We start from the raw sequence: 24,677 nt of genomic DNA, 5'->3' as shown, positions 1-24,677 counted from the left end.
AGCTTCTTGCTATCAAATATGTCTTTTATACGCCACCACATTTTCTATTTTTCATGTGATCTGAATTTTGATCACTCACTCACACTCCATTTTTCCACCTTGTTTTTTTTTTATCTATTGTTTTCCAATTACTTTTTCATTTTTGTTATCTCATTATATTGTTCTTCTAGCAAAGATGAGCATGATCTATCACCATTTATGCAACTTGGCTTTGTTGTATATAATAAACCATTAAAAAGCTGCCATTCTATTCTCTGTTGTGATGTGTACACAGTGGATTCAGGAAATACAGTGGTGGGGCCAGAACCAGCTGCCAAATCTCCATTTGCTAATCTAATTCACCACTTATTGTTTTCTGCCGCTTATATGTTTCAAGTGAGGGAAATTCAGAATTGTGATTTGTTTCGGTTTTTTTTTGTTATATTTTGTTCTCTTTTTTTTTGTCAAGTGTCATGTGTCATCATCACAAGAGAGAAGATGCATTTGTTTTTCATATAGTAACAGAATACATTATATTTTAATCCATAACAGAATTAATATAGAGTTGTATGACATTCCATGTTGCAATGGGATCATTAATAGCCAGTTTCCTAGGACAACAGTAACCATCATTAATCCTAACATGTCAAATCTGAAAATGTATTCTACAATAAATTATTATTACGATGCACATGACATTCCAACACCTGTTGGATCTAAAATGCTAGACAATAATTAATTTTTCAAAATAATTGTATCAAATTTGTTAATCCTATATGCTACTTGTTTTTCATTTTATAGGAGCCTGAGTTGTCAGAGGATAACACTACATAAGAATTTATTCTCCTCATATGTAATGAATTCAATACTTACAATTGTTCATCTTATTGCCATAGTACCTAATTCAGACATTGTGAAAAGTGACCATGTAAGTACTGATTTTTTTTCTATTCTGTGGTTGGTTGGTTTGTTTGTTTGTTTGTTTGTGTGTTTGCTTTTTTGGCACATTTATAGGTTTTTCATTTGTTTTAATTAGAGATTAATAAGAAAAAGGATAAATGAGTCATTTATTACACGTGAGTTTACAGAGGAAGAGGTTCTATTTCAACTGTCAAAAGTAAAGACAAATAAGTCAATGGGACCTGATGGAATACACCCAAAGCTATTAAAAGAGCTTAGTGGTGTACTAGCAAAACCATTAACAGATTTATTTAACCAATCATTGATAACAGGAGTAGTCTTAGAAGATTGGAAGTTAGCGAATGTTGTGCCCATTCACAAGAAAGGTAATAGGGAGGAGTCGGGCAACTATAGGCCAGTAAGCCTAACTTCAGTAGTGGGGAAAGTGATGGAAACCATGTTAAAGGATAGGATTGTTGACCATCTAAAAACACATGGATTTCAAGATCAGAGACAACATGGGTTTACTTCAGGGAGATCATGCCAAACTAATCTTATTGATTTTTTTGATTGGGTAACTAAAATTATAGATCAGGGTGGTGCAGTAGACATTGCTTACCTCGATTTCAGTAAGGCTTTTGACACTGTTGCACATAGAAGGCTTATCAACAAACTACAATCTTTGAGTTTGGATTCCAATATTGTTGAATGGGTAAGGCAGTGGCTGAGTGACAGGCAACAGAGGGTTGTAGTCAATGGAGTATATTCGAAGCTTGGGCTTGTCACCAGTGGGGTACCTCAGGGATCTGTACTTGGACCCATTCTCTTTAATATTTTTATTAGTGATATTGCAGAAGGTCTTGATGGTAAGGTGTGTCTTTTTGCGGATGATACTAAGATATGTAACAGGGTTGATGTTCCAGGAGGGATAAGCCAAATGGAAAATGATTTGGGTAGACTAGAAAAATGGTCAGAGTTGTGGCAACTGACATTTAATGTGGATAAGTGCAAGATAATGCATCTTGGACGTAAAAACCCAAGGGCAGAGTACAGAATATTTGATAGAGTCCTAACCTCAACATCTGAGGAAAGGGATTTAGGGGTGATTATTTCTGATGACTTAAAGGTAGGCAGACAATGTAATAGAGCAGCAGGAAATGCTAGCAGAATGCTTGGTTGTATAGGGAGAGGTATTAGCAGTAGAAAGAGGGAAGTGCTTATGCCATTGTACAGAACACTGGTGAGACCTCACTTGGAGTACTGTACACAGTACTGGAGACCCTATCTTCAGAAGGATATTGATACCTTAGAGAGAGTTCAAAGAAGGGCTACTAAACTGGTTCATGGATTGCAGGATAAAACTTACCAGGAAAGGTTAAAGGATCTTAACATGTATAGCATGGAGGAAAGACGAGACAGGGGGGATATGATAGAAACATTTAAATACATAAAGGGAATCAACACAGTAAAGGAGGAGACTATATTTAAAAGAAGAAAAACTACCACAACAAGAGGACATAGTCTTAAATTAGAGGGACAAAGGTTTAAAAATAATATCAGGAAGTATTACTTTACTGAGAGGGTAGTGGATGCATGGAATAGCCTTCCAGCTGAAGTGGTAGAGGTTAACACAGTAAAGGAGTTTAAGCATGCGTGGGATAGGCATAAGGCTATCCTAACTATAAGATAAGGCCAGGGACTAATGAAAGTATTTAGAAAACTGGGCAGACTAGATGGGCCGAATGGTTCTTATCTGCCGTCACATTCTATGTTTCTATGTTTCTATAAAGATTACTAAAGATGATTGAATTGCTTTGCACAATTTAAAAGTGCAAGATATATAATGTTGATCTAATATGTTTTGCATCAACAATGTTTATTAAGCCCTTAATGATGAATGACGGACCTGGTCCATCATGGTGTGGAAGCACTTAATGCCGAATGACGACCGGTTCCATCATGCACTAAAGTTAACCCCAGATCGAGGCGATCGCGGGGTTAACACTCCTCCGATCTGCCTCGGTATTTGAGATGTCCCTGCAGCTGTGATCACTCTGACAGCATGCCTCCCTGCGCTTCCCCGGTCAGTGTGAAGTGCAGGGAGATGGATCAGCAGTGATCTTCTCCCTGTGTAAAAAAAATAAAGTTAGTTTAAACTCCCACCCCCTTTTACCCATTTTAAATAAAAATTAACCCCTTCCCTGCCAATTGATCACTGACTATAGTGATCAATTGGCAGGGACTACATTTTACTGTGATCTGTTTTTTTTTTTGTTTTTTTTTAACCCCTGAGGGTCAACTTTTATTTTTTTTTTAACCCTCAGGGGTTACATTTATTTTATTAATTAATTTAATTAATTTAGCTAGCTGGGTTGGGTGGAAGTTAGTGGGGAATTGGGGGATTTGGTGTTAGGCTAGCTAGGGGTTAAAATTAAAAAAAGTTTAGAAAATAGTTTTTAAAAGTTTTTTAAAAAAATGTTAATAACGTTTAAATAAAGTTAAAAAAATCCCACCCCCCTTTACCCAGTCCTATTAAAATTAACCCCTTACCTGCCAGTTGATCACTACCTACAGTGATTAAAATACAGATCACAGTATTATACTGTGATCAGATTTTTTTTTTAAATCCCTTAGGGTTAACTTTTATTTTTTTTAACCCTCAGGGATTCAATTTATTTCATTAATTAATTTAAATATTTTAAAATTATATATTTTGCAAGCTGGGGTGGGTTGGAGTTATGGGACATTGGAGAATTTACTCTTAGTGCAGTTTACTGCTAGTTAGGGGTTAACGGTAAAAAAAAGTTTATAAAAACCCTGGGATGTCTTTGTTAAGAAATGGTATGCCTTTATGGTGTAGCTGGAATATGCTCAAGTGCTCCAAAGTGTGACACGAACGCATCAAAACCCTCCATGAAAATTCACACTTAAAAACCTGAACTTGTCACGTCTCTTTACAGCACTGTAACTTCACAAAATAGTGTCTAGGTCATAAATTGGGCATATTGTTTTACTCAGAATATGTAACTTAGCATAATGTGTTTTTTTTTTTATGACAGTGGTACATATCAAGTGTAAGAAATACTCAGCAAAAATGCAACATATATGTAAAAATGCAATTTTTTCCCCTCACCACAAACGTTGACATAAATTGGTGAAAAAAATGGTGACAAGTTAAGGCACAATATACACCATATAAGATACCCTGGGGTGTCTGCTTTATCAAATGAAAGCCGTTTGTGCGGTTATTTAAATAGTCACACTGCTATAATACCCTAAAATGAGACATAGGCATAGACATAGACAATTCTAACTATAGAAACTGAAATATCCTTGTCTCTTATATGGCTTTATAGCTTCACAGAATAGTGCCAAAGGCATACAATGGGGGTATCGTTATACTCAGCAGATGTAGCCGAACATAATATTCTGTGCAGGAATAGTACACACCAGCTTTACAAAATACACATTACAAAAACCTTGTTATATGTGTATATGCCAAAATAGAGAAAAAACACTATTTTACCCAAATATTTAGCAGAGATTGGCAATGAAATGGCTATATAAAAAGTGTCAAACTAACCTTAGGTAAATAGCTTGTGATGAGTCAAACAGGGGGGATAAAGGTTGCGCCAGAAATGATAAAAACAGAGATGTTTTATAATATATATATAAAAATTAAAAAATATATATATAAAAAAAGCCTTATAGAGAACATCATATGTATAGGATTTCAGCTTATTTTGAAAGTTACAGATCACAAAATACAAGGACTAAAATAAAATTTCAATGTGCAACAATTTTAGAAGTTGGTATGTTTGTCTTGTAGGTTTAGTAGCCATCACAGAAAAGAAAAATGCCACACAAAAGTATATATTTACATAAAGTAGACATCACAAGCTATTCAGACAAAAGGATAAAAAAAGATCAGCGCTAATATACCTAACTAAAAGATATATATAAAAATGCAAACATTTTAAGTAGGTGACACACCTTAAAACATAAGGCTCCCTCTAAGTCTTATAAACAACAGAGATGAGTCAAACCGGGGGGATAAGTGTAGCGCCAGAAATGATAAAAACAGAGATGTTTTATAACGTATACAAAAAAATAAAAAAATATGTAAAAAAGCCTTATATATATATAGGAGGACAAACAAAGAAAAAGCAAAAGAAAGTTCAAATATAAGTCCAAGTGTGAATCCAAATGGTAAAACTTGCTGGAAGATAAAACTTTAAAGAGTCAGGCATGGGCGTCCACAGGGGGGGGAGGGGGGGGAGGGGTCAAGTGCCCCCCCCCCCTGCATTTTTCAGCTTGTTCTGCTAATTTTCATGTAAAATTGAAAATACAGTGCAATACCGGCGTGTATGGAGAGAGACAGGGACAGGAAGCTGCATCTTATCCCTGCTTCTCTTTGACTGAATCCGCAGAGGAGCAACACATGCAGCCAGCAGAGAGCCTACAGATCAGGTAAGTGAGGGATGGGGGAAGATAGCTTATAGATTAGGGGAGTGAAGCATATGGGGGGCAGAGATAGCTTAGAGATCAGTGAAGTGAGGCATATGGGGGGGGCAGAGATAGCCTAGAGATCAGTGAAGTGAGGCATATGGGGGGGCAGAGATAGCCTAGAGATCAGTGAAGTGAGGCATATGGGGAGGCAGAGATAGCCTAGAGATCAGTGAAGTGAGGCATATGGGGGGGGGGGGCAGAGATAGCCTAGAGATCAGTGAAGTGAGGCATATGGGGGGGGGGCAGAGATAGCCTAGAGATCAGTGAAGTGAGGCATATGGGGGGGGCAGAGATAGCCTAGAGATCAGTGAAGTGAGGCATATGGGGGGGGAGCCTACAGATCAGTGAAGTGAGGCATATGGGGGGGGCAGAGATAGCCTAGAGATCAGTGAAGTTAGGCATATAGGGGGGGGCTAGAGATAGCCTACAGATCATCGAAGTGAGACATGTGGGGGGGGGATAGAGATAGATAGCCTACAGATCATTGAAGTGAGGCATGGAGGAGGTAAAGTAAGAGAAGGAGCAGAAAGGAGAAGGAATACAAATGAGGAAAAAGGGGCAGCAAGGATCTGGAAGGGACAGCAAGGACCACAACAGGTAAAGTAGGAGAAGGAGCACAAATGAATACAAATGAGCAGGAAGAGGCAGCAAGGAGCAGGAATGGTCAACAAGGAGCAGGAAGGGTCAGCAAGGAGCAGGAAGGGTCAGCAAGGAGCTGGAAGGTAAAGCAGCGCAAAGGTAAAGTAGAAGGAGGAGAAAGGGTCAGCAAGTCGCTGAAAATAGCAGCAAGGAGCAGGAAAGGGAAAGAAGGAGCACAAAGGTGAATTAGGCGAAGGAACAGAAATGAGCAGACAGAAGGAAGGGTCTGCAAGGGGCAGCAAGGAGTAGGAAGGGTCTGCAAGGAGAAGGAAGGGTCTGCAAAGAGCAGAAAGGGACAGAATGAGCACAAAGGTAAAGGAGGAGAAGGAGCAGAAAAGGGTAGCAAGGACCAGAAAGGGACAGCAAGGAGCACAAAGGTAAAGTAGGAGAAGGAGCAGAAAGGGTCTGCAAGGAGCAGAAAGATCAGAGAGACAGGAGCAGAAGGGGGAGCACAATAAGCAGAAAGTAGCAGAAAGGTAAAGGAGCAGAAGGAGCCAAGGAGGAGAGAAGACAGTGTCAGAAGAAAAAGAAGACTGTGTCAAATGAAGGAGAAGAAAAGGAGATTGGAGCAGGAAGGACAAGTGAAGTGAACCCTCCATTTTATTCTGGACACCACATCATAAGTCTTTGGTACCTGGTCCTGGCAGGGAAATTTTAGACCTTCTCATCTCCCCAGGTAAAAAAATATCAGTGTTAATGTGTGTTCACTTTTATTTACTGAGTGTCAGGAAGCACAGAGGGCCGCTGGGGAGGGGTGTCGCTGATTGGGTAGAGCGGTCAGCTGTCACTCTAAGCCTATCAGTAGCTCCCCATTCATAAAAAAGAAAACATTTTTATGAACCGGGAACTAGCGATTGGCTTAGAGCATCAACTGACCACTCTAGCCAATCTGTAGCACCCATGCCTGACCTCAATCTGCACTTCCTGACACTCAGCCGAATACCCCTGTGCGACCTGGAAATCTGGAGTTGGAGGAAGCTTTTGGGGTTAAACCATTTGAGAGCGGGGGCTTCAGTGGCTTCCTGGCATCATAGCATTTTCATTTAGATGAAGTTGTTATGGTGACCAGAATGTTTCTTTAATTTGCTTAAAGGAACACTATAGTGTCAGGAATACAAACATGTATTCCTGACACGATAGTTGTGAAAATGCTATTCACCCTGGCTTTATGTGATAATGACTATGCTCCTCCCCTTCATGACACTGTCCAAAAGGGACCAAGCATGGATGTCATTACAATTATGCCCCCCCCCCCCTGGAAAAATTCCTGCGGACGCCCATGGAGTCAGGGTAGTTCCTCTGAAATGGGGTCAGATCAGCGTATTCTTGGCAGCCATATATGCAACAGAAAGAGAGAACTAATGGTGCAGGAAATCCCAAAATAACATAAAAGTAAATAAAACGGCTAAGGTCCTACTTCCATTTGACAGAGCTTGACCTAGCTCTAGTCTGAATGGAATACAGTGGTACAATCCCCACTTATAGGATACGTGAGACGGTGTAGGTAGGCAGATGTATCATCGATATGAAGATCATAAAAAATATAAAAGAGACAGCAATAGTGCTCACAGTATAAAAGGTACCAGGAGTATAGAATAAAGAATAGGGACTCACATTTAATTGGGCAGACTAACTGCTCAATGTGTAGGCGTAAGTGGTATAATCCCCACCGTGGATTCTTTTGGAGTAGTCCTCACTGGAACGTAAAATTGGATGCCAGGTAGAAAATAATAAAAAAGTAAAATGGCACACTCACAGTGGAAAGAGGCCAAAATACCTTTAACTATTAAAATATCCACAATGCGTTTCACCAAAGTGGCTTTCTCAAGTGGAAGTAGAAAAATCATACCTGGCAGGTATAGGTTTATATAGGGAGTGTGGGTGTGGTTTCTTTAAATTTGGCGCCTAAATTACATCATAATTGATTTTATGAAAAAAAATTAAAAAGATGAAAAAAAGGTCTAAAATGATAGTAGACCAATGTAGGGACTAGTGTATAAAATTTGGAAGCAAAACTAAGCTTCGAAAGGGGAGAAAATTACAAAAATCGCGGGTCAAGTGACCGCAGCCATTTTGGATCATTTCGGGCCTGTCATGTGACCATGCGCAATGTAGCATGGGAAATGTAGTGCAGCCAGGGTCTGGTTCTATCCACAGACTACATGAAAGAGGGAAACTTCTCCTAAAAGGGGAGCGAGTAATGAATTTCCTCCCATGAGAAAATGGAGGATATGGCGCATTTAGAGTCCACATGGTGGCGGCCATGTTTTTTTGGAGTCTTTACTAAGGAATAGAGATGTTGCAAACATAACATTTTCCATTCGTGAACGGCGAACGCGAATTTCCGCAAATGTTCGCGAACGGACGAACCGCCATAGACTTCAATAGGCAGGCGAATTTTAAAACCCACAGGGACTCTTTCTGGACACAATAGTGATGGAAAAGTGGTTTCAAGGGGACTAACACCTGGACTGTGGCATGCCGGAGGGGGATCCATGGCAAAACTCCCATGGAAAATTACATAGTTGATGCAGAGTCTGGTTTTAATCCATAAAGGGCATAAATCACCTAACATTCCTAAATTGTTTGGAATAACGTGCTTTAAAACATCAGGTATGATGTTGTTTCGATCAGGTAGTGTAAGGGTTACGCCCGCTTCACAGTGACAGACCAAACTCCCCGTTTAACGCACCGCAAACAGTCCATTTGCACAACCGCAAACTCCCCATTTGCACAAGGTTGAATACCAAGCTAGCCATGTCCCGTTCCTTGTCCTCACTGATGTCATTGAAGGTCTCTTCCTCCACCCAGCCACGTACAACACCAAGGGTCCCCGAAAGGTGACAACAAGCTCCCTGGGACGCCTGCTGTGTTTGGTCTTCCACCTCCTCAAAGCCACCTTCCTCCTCTGACTCCTCTTCTTCAACTCCTCTCTCTGCATTGCCTCTCTCTGCGTTATTATAAGGTGTGTTAAGTAGTACTATTCTTATCAGTTTAATCCCTGTTACGTCCCCTATCAGGGGACGTGTATATGGCATCGATTTTAGGAACCGGGAAATGGAAAAAGATGCTTGGTTGGTCCTCCTACTTCAAATTTTTTTTTAAATGTACACTACTGTTACACCAGATATGAGTTGCACTGGTGTGACACTGTGCCCTGGCAGGCCCTGAAACGCACACGTGTGAAGGAAACTGACTGCTATTATTTCACAGTCAAAAAAGTGTTTTTTTTGTTTTTTTTTTAAATGTACACTACTGTTACACCAGATATGAGTTGCACTGGTGTGACACTGTGCCCTGGCAGGCCCTGAAACGCACACGCGTGAAGGAAACTGACTGCTATTATTTCACAGTCAAAAAAGTGTTTTTTTTGTTTTTTTTTTAAATGTACACTACTGTTACACCAGATATGAGTTGCACTGGTGTGACACTGTGCCCTGGCAGGCCCTGAAACGCACACGTGTGAAGGAAACTCACTGATATTATTTCACAGTCAAATTTCTATTTTTTTTTTTTAATGTACACTACTGTTACACCAGATATGAGTTGCACTGGTGTGACACTGTGCCCTGACTGGCCCTGAAACGCACACGTGTGAAGGAAACTGACTGCTATTATTTCACAGTCAAATTTCTAGTTTTTTTTTTTAATGTACACTACTGTTACACCAGATATGAGTTGCACTGGTGTGACACTGTGCCCTGGCAGGCCCTGAAACGCACACGTGTGAAGGAAACTGACTGCTATTTTTTCACAGTCAAATTTCTAGTTTTTTTTTTCAATGTACACTACTGTTACACCAGATATGAGTTGCACTGGTGTGACACAGTGCCCTGGCAGGCCCTGAAACTTACACGCGTGAAGGAAACTGACTGCTATTATATTACAGTCAAAAAAGTTTTTTTGTTTTTTTATGCAAGCTATTGTGACACCAGATATGAGTGGTGGCACTGGGCAAGTGGGCAAAGTATACGCTGTGAGCCTGACACACACGCTGGCAGGCAGGCAACTGCAATTAGATTACACAGGAAAAAAAAAAGCAGACTGATGTTCTAACCCTAAAAAGGGCTTTTTGGGGTGCTGTCCTTACAGCAGAGATCAGATGAGTCCTTCAGGACTTTAGTGGACACTGAATACACTAGCCTAGCTATCGATTTCCCTATTAAATCAGCAGCAGCTTCACTGTCCCTCCTCTCACTAAGAATGCAGTATCCGAATGAATCTAAAATGGATGCTGTCCAGGAGGTGGGAGGGTCTGGGAGGGAGGGTCTGCTGCTGATTGGCTGGAATGTGTCTGCTGACTGTGAGGTACAGGGTCAAAGTTTACTCAATGATGACAAATAGGGGCGGACCGAACATTGCATATGTTCGCCCGCCGTGGCGAATGCGAACAAGCTATGTTCGCCAGGAACTATTCGCCAGCGAACTATTCGGGACATCTCTACTAAGGAAGCCCATGTAAGGAACTTGGTAATTAAAGGGGAAAGCATCATTTTAATTAAAAATATGTAAAAAAAAGGCTATATTGGCAAATAAATGAATGTGAATAATAAAAACAAATCATAAAATAAGAGGGAAATACATAACAAACAGTTAATATACATCTTAATATAAATAATTAATAAAAAAAAACGTATCACATAGAGAATTAACAAAGATAGGTAAAACACATTATTGAAGTTTGGAGTGGATTACATACATGATAAAAATAAAAATATATATATTTTTTGTTTTATAAAAAAATGTTTAAAAGATCAAAATCACCATTAAGACCATCTGGCATAAGAGTTTTTAAAAGGAAAACCCAATACATCTCTTTAGTGCCTAGAATTTTCTTAAAATCACCACCTCTCCAAGGAATTGTATGTTTTTGTATACCTATACCTTTTAAAAGTTTAGGGGGTTTTATTATGTTGTAAAAAGTGTTTAGATATGGAATGGTTGAAGGAATGGAGACTGGGTGAGCATCTAACGGAGCAGGGAAGTGAGTTCCACAGGAATGGTGTAGCCCGCGAGACGTCTTGAAGGCGAGCATCAGAGGTGGGAGTACGGACAGAAGATAAACGTAAGTCTTCAGAAGAGCGTAATGGCCTAGACGGGACATACTTGTGTATTAGGGAGGATAGACTTTTTTTTTTTTTTTTAAATAGTTATAAGAAATTTTAAATTTTAAATTTGTCCGATAATGAGGGGTACAATTGTTCCAACCAGCCTCTGTTGACTGCACAGTGAACAAAGCCAGCCTTAAGTTAATTATTTTGTAGCCAGACACAACAGTTTTTTTTCCTACATCTCTCCTAAATTACCATTATCAAGACATTATCACTCTGTGCAACATCTTAAAGCAAGATAATGCATTTTTTTTAGAATTGGCCTATTCCATGAACATGGTTTCCGGAGCTACTTTTCCATTAGCCACAATGTTAATTTGGCCATGTCCGTGTGTACGTTTGCGTGTGTGTATACACACACACACATATCTACAAAATGTGTTGGCAGATTAGGCTGCAGAGATAAACTTGAGTTAAATGCTTATCGACTATCAAACCTTTTCAAGTTGAAAAGCAGCCTGTCAGGGGAGCCATTGGATTGTCTTTAGACACTTAAAGACAAGCATGACAGGAGTTGACTGAAGAAAAAAAGCAGAGTCAATTAGATCTATATTTGACTACATTGAGCAAGGTTTTAAATCCATACATTCTTAGTAGAGTAGAACTAATTAAAATACAGTCAATCTGGCCTTTTCTCATTATCACACTCAATGAAGTGAATAATTCACATTATTTAGATAAGATTCAAAAATAAAAGTACAGTTTACAGGGCATTTAAAAACATTCCTATTCTGCATCTTCTACTTGTAAGTTAGTTTTGATATAATATATCCTATATGCAAGTCAAATATATTTCTGAACAATTAAAAATATACATAAAGCTGTATATCACTTAAATAGCTCTTACTAATTGTAATAGTAACTATGTTTCGTACATACCTTCAATAGATTATTCATTACTGTGTAGCTGGGTTTTGTTCAGGAGTGCCCCTTCCTAACACTCTGTGTCAAATGTCTCTGCAAGCTGCTGTCTATATTTATACCCTGATATGTGCTTGGATCTCTGCCTACATATACAGTACTATAACCCCGAGCACTCCTGTATAGTACAGGATGTGTAAGTCACATGCAGGAAGGTGTAGCTGGGGCTGCATAAGAAAAGTGATTTAACTCCTAAGTTGCTGGGAGACTGCATGGTCATGATATATATACCAAAACTACTTCATTCAACTAAAGTTGTTTGGGGCTCTGCTAGTTAGGAGTTAAATTACTTTGTATATACAGCCCTAGTCACACCTCCCTGCAGGTAACTTACACAGCCTTCCTAAACACCTCCTGTATAGTGAGAACTAACATTTAGACTTCCTTTGCTGCACTGTCTTTTTAATTTAGCATTTATTATCTACTGCATGTTAATAGTCTTCTAGACCCTACATGAGCCTCTGGTGTGTGATTAAAGTTCAATTTACAGAGCAGGAGCTAAAAACGTCTAAAGTAAGTTGACATCTGATTGATTTTAACAGCCAGGGGAGGTTTGGCTATGGCTGTATAAATGGGAAAAAAGGGATTTAACTTCTAAATGGCAGAGAATTGAGCAGTGAGACTTCAGAGGCATGAACACTGTTTCATTAAACTTAAGTTAATTGGTGACTATAGGGGCCCTTTAATTTATCCACAGTCCAATTATATTAGAATACAAAGATGTCTTTGAAAACTTCAGAAAAGATTGGCGCCTAAAGGATGACATACTGCACAAAGAGAAAAATGTGGAGGAGATTAACCCCTTAAGGACACATGACATGTGTGACATGTCATGATTCCCTTTTATTCCAGAAGTTTGATCCTTAAGGGGTTAAAGGAACAACCAATAATTTTTTTCTCGAAAATAAAAATAAAGGCACACCAGACATAAAAGTGTAATTAGAGGTCACATAATAAAAGTAGTAGCCACCGAAAAAAAGAAAGGAATACCTCCTTTTCCCAAGCTACATATAACATTAAGTGAATATAAAAAACTAAACAAAACGGTGCCCTCCACACAAACGTCAACGGAAATTGCAGAAATAGAGCAACAGATAAATATGCAGTTAATGGATAAGACCGCGAAGCAGCTAGAATTTCTTCAAGTTAAATGGTACTTCAAGGGTAATAAACCAAAAGCATTAATGACCAACAAGCTCAAAAAACAAAAACAAAAAAGAACAATTTATAAAATAAAAGATAAAGACACATACCTGCTGACTCCAGAAAAAATAGGAAAAGCATTCGGAGAATTCTATCAAGACCTTTACAACCTGCCAGAAGAAACTTACAGAAAGGAAGATGAAATAGAGAAATGTTTTTCAAAAGTTATATAAGTTTGCCAAAATTTCAAATGGATCAACAAAACAGCATAAAACAACCAATAACAGAAGTGGAGGTCAGTAGAGCAATAGAGAAGCTCAAATTAAAAACTGTTCCAAGCCCAGACAGCTTTACAAATAGATTCTATAAAATAATGAAAGACCACCTTAAAGGAGAGCTTGTCAATACATATAATCATATAATTAGAACAGGACAATGCCCGGGAGAGCTACTGAAAGCAAATATAGTTCCCATTCCAAAAGCAGATAAAGATGCAGAGCTGATCAGTAACTACAGACCAATTTCTTTAATCAATACTGATATTAAAACCTTCTCCTCCATTCTGGCAGAAAGGTTAAAAAAAGTTATATCACAACTTATTGACTACGATCAAGTGGGATTCATACCAGAGAGGTCTCCTATCAACAACCTCAGAAAAATAATTTATATATTAGAAGAAACGGACAAAAATAAAAAAAAACTAATTTTACTATCGATAGACACAGAGAAAGCGTTTGATAGGGTGGGATGGGACTTCATGTTGGCGACACTAAAACAATCACCGGTTTTATGTTTCAAGCAATTTCAGCCGTATACACGGAACCATCAGCAAAAATTATAGGATCAGGATTTACATCACAAAACTTTAACATAAGAAATGGGACAAGACAAGGATGCCCTCTCTCTCCACAACTGTATATAATGGTTCTAGAACCATTGGCAATCGCAATAAGACATAACAAGAGAATAAAGGGCTTCAAAAATAAATCTGGACATACAAAACTAAATATATATACAGATGACCTCTTACTAACACTAGAAGATCCAGAAACTTCGGATCCAGAGTTATTAAAGGAAATAAAAAATATATTCTAAAGTTTCAGGATATAAAATGAACTTGGAGAAATCAAACTATATGGTTAAAAACGTGGAAAAAAGAGTAACTGACTTTTTTGTACAAAACATTGGGCTCCCAGAAAATAAAGACAGGCTGAGTTATTTAGGCATAATTATAACTCCAGACTTAAAAGATCTAATTTAAGCAAATTTTCTCCCACTACTAAAACAAACAAATAGAAAACTAAAAGATTGGAAAGGATTAGAATTATCTTGGTCAGGTAGAATTAACATTTTAAAAACATACATTCTGCCAAAATGGTTATACCTATGGAGAATGATACCGCTGAACTTTCCAGAAAATTGGTTAGCATTACTACATTCATCATTCTGTAAATTTGTGTGGGGAGGAAAAAAAGCCAGGGTGAAAATTAAAAACATAGCCAGATTAAAACAAGACGGAGGATTGGGGTGTCCATAGATAACGCAAAGCTATAGGGCAAGCAGACTTTTTCACATCCTGCTTACCCAAAATAATAGGGCGACCAATGAATTCTGGTACAGTATGGAAAAAATAAAAACAGGAGTAAGTTCCTGTCATCAGTATTTTGGATATTAGACCTGAACAAAGAAGTGATCAAAGACGCACGGAGCAAGTCACAAATACTCATAGACTTAACAAACTGGTGGGACAAAATCTCGTTTGATATAGGTTTTAGAAATAAAATTATTGAGACGCTTCCAATTTCTGTGATCCCTGATATGTTAGAAAACATAAAAATAGACACCCGGGAAACAGGGGGATCAAGGAAATTAAGAGCATAATGGCGGAGAATAAAATCAAATCCTTCAGGCAAGTGGTGGAAGAATTTAAAATCCCCAGTAATGAAACCTTCAACTACCTAAGAATTAAGGGCTTTATCTCTGCATACTTAGTTAAAAATAATGAGGAGAAAAACCTAAAACTTAGACACCTTCTAGAAGTAAAGACATTTAAAAATCTAATGGCAAAATGCGTTAAAGTTACATGGCATGACAAACCAATAGGATTGATCAATAAATGGGAAAAGAATTGCATGTTTCTATAGAAGAAGAGGATTGGAAAAGTTCCCTAAACAAAATATATAAATACATACACTGTCTAAACCTCACAGAAACACAATTCAAACTTGCCAAAAAAAAAGGTATAAGACACCCAAACGTCTAAATAGAATTTTTCCAGAGATATCAGACAAATGTTGGAAATGTAACGCCAATGAAGGTAATCTAATCCACAGTTTGTGGCACTGCACACCGATAAATCAATACTGGAAGAATTTAGCGGAGGTAATTGATCAAATTGATCGGAATGACAATGAGTTTTAAACCGGAAGTATTTTTACTAAGTTTAAAATGGACCACTATGCCAAAAAAAGAAAATGATAATAATACACATCATAACGGCAGCTAAACTCCTATTAGCACGTAACTGGAAAATGGTGAGAATTCCATAAACCGAGGAAGTATTAACTCAAGTGCTATGGCAAGCAAAAATGGAAAGAGGCATATTAATGAATCTGGGAAACAGATATACCCAGATAGAAGACTGGGATAGATGGATACACAAATTAAATTCCATAATCTAAGAAATGGCAAAAGAAATAGAATAACTAAAATAGATCCCTAAGATCCCAAGTAACGGGCAATTATAAAAAGATAGACTAACAAACAAATAATACTTTTCAGAACAAGGTGTTCCCTCTCTAAAAAAAAAAAAAATTATAATAACGTAGAAGCTGAAACAGGAAGCTGTAAAGGTAAGGGTGGGGGGATAGAAGGGAGGGTATAATTAGAACTTCAGCACGCATCTCCCGATGTCGTCTTTCTTGTACTTAAGAATAAACATAAAAAGTAACATAAATATACAGGGAGTGCAGAATTATTAGGCAAATGAGTATTTTGACCACATCATCCTCTTTATGCATGTTGTCTTACTCCAAGCTGTATAGGCTCGAAAGCCTACAACCAATTAAGCATATTAGGTGATGTGCATCTCTGTAATGAGAAGGGGTGTGGTCTAATGACATCAACACCCTATATCAGGTGTGCATAATTATTAGGCAACTTCCTTTCCTTTGGCAAAATGGGTCAAAAGAAGGACTTGACAGGCTCAGAAAAGTCAAAAATAGTGAGATATCTTGCAGAGGGATGCAGCACTCTTAAAATTGCAAAGCTTCTGAAGCGTGATCATCGAACAATCAAGCGTTTCATTCAAAATAGTCAACAGGGTCGCAAGAAGCGTGTGGAGAAACCAAGGCGCAAAATAACTGCCCATGAACTGAGAAAAGTCAAGCGTGCAGCTGCCAAGATGCCACTTGCCACCAGTTTGGCCATATTTCAGAGCTGCAACATCACTGGAGTGCCCAAAAGCACAAGGTGTGCAATACTCAGAGACATGGCCAAGGTAAGAAAGGCTGAAAGACAACCACCACTGAACAAGACACACAAGCTGAAACGTCAAGACTGGGCCAAGAAATATCTCAAGACTGATTTTTCTAAGGTTTTATGGACTGATGAAATGAGAGTGAGTCTTGATGGGCCAGATGGATGGATTGGTAAAGGGCTGAGAGCTCCAGTTCGACTCAGACGCCAGCAAGGTGGAGGTGGAGTACTGGTTTGGGCTGGTATCATCAAAGATGAGCTTGTGGGGCCTTTTCGGGTTGAGGATGGAGTCAAGCTCAACTCCCAGTCCTACTGCCAGTTTCTGGAAGACACCTTCTTCAAGCAGTGGTACAGGAAGAAGTCTGCATCCTTCAAGAAAAACATGATTTTCATGCAGGACAATGCTCCATCACACGCGTCCAAGTACTCCACAGCGTGGCTGGCAAGAAAGGGTATAAAAGAAGAAAATCTAATGACATGGCCTCCTTGTTCACCTGATCTGAACCCCATTGAGAACCTGTGGTCCATCATCATATGTGAGATTTACAAGGAGGGAAAACAGTACACCTCTCTGAACAGTGTCTGGGAGGCTGTGGTTGCTGCTGCACGCAATGTTGATGGTGAACAGATCAAAACACTGACAGAATCCATGGATGGCAGGCTTTTGAGTGTCCTTGCAAAGAAAGGTGGCTATATTGGTCACTGATTTGTTTTTGTTATGTTTTTGAATGTCAGAAATGTATATTTGTGAATGTTGAGATGTTATATTGGTTTCACTGGTAAAAATAAATAATTGAAATGGGTATATATTTGTTTTTTGTTAAGTTGCCTAATAATTATGCACAGTAATAGTCACCTGCACACACAGATATCCCCCTAAAATAGCTATAACTAAAAACAAACTAAAAACTACTTCCAAAAATATTCAGCTTTGATATTAATTAGTTTTTGGGGTTCATTGAGAACATGGTTGTTGTTCAATAATAAAATTAATCCTCAAAAATACAACTTGCCTAATAATTCTGCACTCCCTGTAGAGTAAAGACGGATGGGGGGACATATTAATGATGACAATATACCAAGGCTAAATGAAAGAAGCACAAAATGGACTACACAAGCCAGGTATAAGTCTGAAAAAAAAATATTTTTTATCAAAGTGCCATTTTCTATTGAAATCTAAACGTTTTTGTAAAATTAAGAAAGGAGGTCACACTCAAGCTAAAATGCTTAATTATAGGTGTTTTCTAATTACACTATTTTGGTTTTAATTTTCAAATCAACGTAATCCAGTGTTTAGGGAAGAGAACCCAAAGAATAATGATAACTCTAGTAGAAGTCTCCCAATTTTTTGTTATAAATGCTTCTGTATCTATATACTACGCCTTGAAAATGTTTAGGAAGGTTGGCATTTCTTGATTCACGAACTTCCAGGAAGTGTGTTTAGAAAAGAAAGGTCAAAAAGAACATTATGCAGCAAGAGGATACATTACTTACTGGCACCATCTGACAGCAAACATATCTTTCTGTATTTCAGAAAACATTTAAAACAACTGTTTACGGAACCACATTTTAAAGTGAGTTATTGGACAATAAATGTTAACACTTAGGACTAATATTTCACACTTGTACAGAATGTGTTGTTTTGGCAATTAAACCCCTTAAATTAGTCTTCTGCTTGTGTTTTGTCACCTCCCAGAAGTAATAGCTAGAAACATTACCTTGTAAGAGCTAGACATAAGCGAAGTTAATGCTAAACAGTGGAGATAATTTATCTTTTACACATAAATAAGTTCATTTATAATTCATACAGGGCAACACGTTAAACAACTTTATCATTTAAACAGGAGTATTTTCTTAATTTTATAATGAATCATTTTTATTTACGGTAGATGTTGAAAAGCAGAGGCACACATAAATAACTAAATAACCGTTAACCGTGTTTAATAGAAATATTACTGGTAGGAAAAGTGTCATGAAACAGAGATAGAACTGAATGCAAAGGAATCAGAAAATCACCGTGGGGCATCTTGTGAAACTCTTGCAGTTGAGCTAAAGAGGATAAAGTCCCATGAACTAATCACCTGCCTATAACACATCAAAAATCACACATAAATCTATCAATTACATAAATTATTATGAAGCCTGGGTTTGTGGCTTTGGCATTTAGGATTGCAGTGAGCTGCTATATGGGGTGATAAGGATTATAATAATACACATCAGAATTAAACAACATGCCCGCATTTTAGAATAATTATAATACAGGTAACTATAGAGCGAGGAGATATATGTCCCACTGTCTGTCCAACGCATCTTACTCTTCTTTGTATTCCCTTGACTTGTAGACAGCAGAGCAGTCCTTCTCCTTCAGCTTTTATCTAACGTCTGTTCCTGCTGCTTGTGCCTTTTTTTCCTCATGTCTGACCTCACCCTTATTGGTGACATCATTGAGGACAAACCAGCTCCTCCTTTGGGTTATATGCTTAAAACTTCAGGATACCAAGGGGTTCAGTATAGCAGTACCTGTGACATTGGTACAGATTCTCATTTGCCTCCATTCCAGCAGCATTCTGGCATTTATTTGGATGTTGAACACTTAGAACCTTTTACTTTTTAGTACCCCAGATCAACCTGTGTTATTTCTGACACACACCCACTTGTGGCATTTTTGTGACATCGCCTAAACACCATTTGCTGTTGGAGGAATGAGAACACCTTCTGTAACGGACCGTTTCAGCAGACAAGGGGTTAAAATCCGTTTAGGCGATATGCCCCTTTCTGAGAGACAGGCACAGCTACTGCAGAACACCAAACTCCCGAACTGGATACAAAATAGCACTCCAAACTGGAACCTCACGAATATCTGCTAGCAGACGAACAGGAAAAGCAGACATCAGCTTACACTCCTAGCAATCAATCTCCAACAGCATACAGTGAATCCCCCCAAGAACGAGACAAGGCTCTGTGTTGAGGGTCAAGCAGTGGTCATCCCAGTCATGCCTAGCCTCCCTTGTGTAGAAAATGTCCTGAAGTCTGGTCTGCGCAGGGCTCCCGAAGTCCGTCTCTGCAAAGGACTCCCATAACAAGCCAGGGCCATCAAACTCCTCTCCCTCTGGCTTGTCATGCTCGGCTGTCCAGGGTATAAACTGTGCCATATACCACCAGAGTGCCTGGTAGGCATCTTCCAGCCAAATCTCCTGCCATGCTCGGAGCTCCAATTCCTTCACCCATTCCTCCAGGGGCTGCTCTCCCAGGAAGGGCATCCGCAGAGCCACTTGCTTCTGCAACCGCTGCTCTTCACTGGGGAGACTCTCACCCCGCTGGTATTGTACATTATCCAGGGCCTGGTACCAGATGCTTTTCCTTAATGCATCCCGGCGATCCAGGTCCTCCTCCTCGTATAACACTGCTGGTTCCATTCTGTTGCTTTTAGAGTCGCTGTACTGGGACATGCGTTGCCCCCACTTGTAAATCCAAAGAAATGGTGTTTCCTGTAGCTGTCCTTCTGGCTGTAGGAACGATCCCACTGCTGCCACCAATGTAACAGATCGTCTGGCACCCCGACTGGGTACCTCCGTTAAAGGATGCTCCTAGCGCTTCCTGAGGCCTCCAAGCACTCTAGCCGACACCACAATCACCGAATCAGAGAAGCGTATAAATCCTCTCAAGCATATGAATGCTGTAGACAGTTGAATAGGAAACCATACGAATAGGTTTACACTCCTAGCAGTCAAACTGGAACAGCATACAATAAATCCTCCCCCAATAATGAGACGACACTTCACTTTGAGGGTTAAGCAGGAACTCCGGTCTGGCACATCCAGCCTGGCTTTTATTACAAGAGTACACATACAGGCCACACCCAGGGGGAGGCATAAAATAACCAATGACATAGATGTTACCTCCCACACATCCCCTCCCCTTAGTGTGACACATAATCCCATTATTCATACAGTTTAAAATATACTTTTTACACAATATTTATAACATCAAAACCATACATCACATTCACACAGAATTACATATCCACAATCAATCCATTCAGGGGAACAACATATTAAAAAATGGCATGGATCAGACCAGGGGTTCAAAAGTTACTAAAAGTATCTTTTGTCCCTTACTAGCCGCATGGCAAACCGGTTTAGACAGGTTTTACATAGGCCTCTATCCTGGAGACAAAGAGGAAAGTAATCCAATTATCCAGGGCTAGAAGCAGACTCCATTAACCACATGGTTACAGAAAGACATAAAACACTTTAAAATACAGAAAGTCACCTTTTACACATAACACACAGACATTTCACATATCCCCAGATAGCTGGGATCTGAGCGCACCAAACTACCGAATAGCGCGCAGATCCTATTCACACAGTTCAATTGCCATGGAGCTAAAGTCTTTCCCATAGTCTTTCATTATATGAATAGGCTCCATGGCATAGCTATCTGGGTTAACACATTCACATAAAGTCTGGTCCATAGTCCAAAGGCAAGAGGCGGGCAAGCAGCCCCCTCCAAGGACACGTGGCGAGGTCGGTTTCGCCACACCTTCAGATCTATAAACCCTCCTCTTTGCCCTGACCTTTGCCTTGTTGAAGTTTCTCCCTTGTGGTGAATCCACAAGTGCATTCATTATCCTGCATCTGATTCCTGGTTTAAGACTCTCACTTATACTTGACTATTCCACTTTCTGCAGTCCTCAAACTTGGCTCGTTTATTGATTATTGCTGTCTTTTATTGTCTCAGACCATGGCTCGTTCTTAATCATTCTCCGTTTGCTATTAGCAAATCCTGAGGACCAGCAATACGCTTCTATATATCTTTTTACCTTACCGAACTTGGCATGACCTAAGTTCTGCGTGTTGGACCTGGTAGTATCATGGCACAGATGCACAAAGTATAAGCAAAAAAAAATAAAAAAAATAGAAGTTCTGATAATTTTCACAGACAGGAACGTAAAGTTTTCTGTCTATATCGTTGTGTTTCTCTTCACGTTATCTGTCTTTCTGGCAGTGCTATTTACTAAAATGAGAATTCAAAAAAGAATTTAAAATTTAAGGCCAGAGTAGTCAAACTTAAAGCATAGAAAACTTAAATGGTGAATAACCATGTGAATTATTTTTTCTCTTAATTTTTTTTCCCTTTTCATTTTTTTGCCACTTGTATTATATGTCCCTCATTGTTTGATGCCATGAAATTCCATCTTTATGATCCAATAAAGCAGTTTAGGTTTTACTTTCAGGGGTTATGTTTGGGTCTAATCGTGTAACCTTTTATCAGCTATTTGTACTGAATAGCTATTAGTTATTCTATTGTACTGTTTCATTACGTAGAATAACAAGTCTCTATGCGGGTTTCCTGCAGATGATACCGCTAGAATCCTGGCTATACCTAGAAGTCTTCTAATCAGTCACAACACCCAGGGTTACACAGCATAATATGAATGCAGTCGTTCAGATCCACAGAATCATAGATTACTTACCAAACGGTGTCAAGAGATTTTGCATTCCCAAAGCAAGGTTCTGCCACATGCCACAGGGGGCACTATAAAAAGAACATTTGAACACAACAAAAGTAAATGTTGCACAATGTTTGTTCTACAGCTAGTGTAGAATAATATAAATTCACTCCTGCAACTGGAATGGAATACATTTGTATATGGTGGTGCTTACTGTTAATTTAAGTGGCTTAATTAGAAGTCAGCAGCTGGGGCACTCTATGGGAACTCCCAAAGAAAACCCAACTAACATATGCATAAAGCAAAATACTGTAATGTTTAGGTGATATACCACCACATTAAAACATCAAAGTACGAGTGCAGCGCTTACAATATATTGAACGAACCCCTATATATAAACTTAGGGTAGTTTGTTTTCATATACATACAAAAAGAAAAAAGAAAATACGATATATATATATATATAGTGGAACAGAGTAAACATTAATAAGTAACATCTAAAAGTGTGGTAGGTATATGCTCACAATATTTTTAGTCTTTTGAACAGTATGTCAGTATGTCTCTGAACATACATGTATGTGTTCCCTTCTGGTGGCAACTGTACCTCTTCTGTATATCAAAATCCTCCAATAAAGTACATAAAGGAAATGAAGACACAAAGGGAGCACACAATAGTGAAAGTACCTCTGAGATGGTGCTGAAATAATACACAGGTATATTGGTTTTGCTTACCTTTACCTGGAGCCTATAAAATACTGTATAAAATAAAGTTTGAAGACACATTGCCAGATAAGGAGTAGCAAATCCCCATTTCTCCAAACCCAAGGAGATAAGTATCAGGCCGCTAGACTATTTTACTTCAGTCTACCGGCCTGATACTTACCTCCGTAGAAATAGGACCATTCTAATTGTGTGCTGCAAAATTTATTTAATGTTAATTATTTCACACTCAAAGATTGGTACACTGTAGTAATTTTCCAGTTGAGAAATGTGTTACCATCCGAATTCCATGTACATAATTTGGATCTCTGTCAAAATAAAGTTAACAATGAATGAGCGAAATGTGTTACTTCACTCTCCATATGATGTTTGATTTGGGCGATATATTTTGTTCTAAAATTTGATATAACTGATGTAAACTCAATAGATAATCACAATTATCACAATGGCAGATTGTAAAAGCCAATTACTGCCTAGACTACTCAATGTGATAAGAATTGACTGAGATTTGCATTATTACAAATATTTTCTTTTGTGCCTGGTTTGACAGTTCTCATTTGAAATGAACAACAATCATCACACCATGCTACAAAACATAATTATTCGTTCATTGTAAATTAAATTGATAATCATTTTGTATTCAGGAGACAATAGTAGCACAGCATGGGATGATGTAATTTTAGAAGGCATGAGATTGTGTTTTAGTTTTTGTGGAGTTATTGACAGAACTGTAATTATTCCATAATTAATTAAGTGTAGATGGACAGACAGATAAACAGACAGATGGGTAGATGAACAGACAGACAGAAAGACAGGTAGACATTTGTGCATTTGGTTTCAAATTAATTGTGGTTTATCTGAATTTTGGACAATTGGTGCCTTGCCCAAATCCCAGAACTCCAAAATGCTCTTTGGACGAATCATGAATCAAATAAAATGGACAATGGACAAAACCGCTTTGTTATTTTCATGATTCAGAGTTCAGTCCGTCACACAAAAAAGATGATTCATTTAAAAAAAGATGATTGATAGTTAGGGGACAGTCACTAAATGTAGATATTATTCACAGATCAAATGAGAAGTGACCAATATAGAGAAAAAATAGAAGAACAGTAAAAGAAAAATCTACAATTGTATACTTATATTTTATAAAAATATAATATGTATTTATGACGTTTTTACTGCTTCTCCTCTTTTCTCTCTATTGGTTACTTTGTTTTAGACATGTGCAATTTGTTTCGGTCTGAATTTAAATTCAGACAAATTTTGGCAATTCGGACATTCGGATGCTTCCGAATGTCTGAATTGATGAGTTTCCGAAGTGCTGAGTTGCCAAAGTGCTTTGAATTTCTGAAAAGTGGCAAAACAGGAGAGGGAGGGAAAATTAAAGGAATAATGACAGGAATTTAACCCTACCCCTAGCCTTAGGGGTAGGGTTAGGATTGGGGTTAGGGTTAGGGAAGTGCCAAAGTCTCGAATTTTGGAAGTACCGAACCAAACTGAATTTTTTTGCCCATGCACATCCCTACTTTGTTTCACTTGATCTTTGTTCCAAATGAAGCGAAAATGTGCCTATTAGTTTACATAATCTTTATATTTTGCAGAATGCCAGTTGGTCAATGCTTGCTCCATGTTTGTTTATACCAATTGTTTTTCCTGAAACAACTGCATGTTAGAAATTCTTATGCCCACCCTCCAAAATGTACAGGAACAAAAATCACGTGTCAAAATGATGCCAAATAAAATTCATAAAGTATCTTCTTAAAGTTTTACTGAAATAGCCGGGGCTAGATTGCCTCAATATGGCTTAATCATTCCATATGCCA

The 24,677-nt window shown here is 38.5% G+C and overlaps 1 protein-coding gene and 1 non-coding gene across 2 annotated transcripts in view; both read left to right on the top strand.

Moving 5' to 3' along the window:
- CALCR (calcitonin receptor) overlaps positions 1-24,677 on the top strand; it is a 404,852-nt gene that overhangs the window by 326,363 nt on the left and 53,812 nt on the right. Inside the window, exon 7 of the mRNA XM_063452257.1 lies at positions 781-907. Coding sequence (XP_063308327.1) covers positions 781-907 — 127 coding nt within the window. The remainder of the gene's footprint in view (positions 1-780; positions 908-24,677) is intronic.
- On the top strand, positions 8,974-9,165 carry LOC134609559 (U2 spliceosomal RNA). Its single transcript, XR_010090835.1, has one exon. It is a non-coding gene; the product is annotated as a U2 spliceosomal RNA (small nuclear RNA).

Source organism: Pelobates fuscus, chromosome 4 (assembly GCF_036172605.1).
Source record: "Pelobates fuscus isolate aPelFus1 chromosome 4, aPelFus1.pri, whole genome shotgun sequence".
NCBI lineage: Eukaryota > Metazoa > Chordata > Amphibia > Anura > Pelobatidae > Pelobates > Pelobates fuscus.
Note: the sequence above shows the minus strand (reverse complement) of the source record. Positions and strands in the feature narration are given on the sequence as shown.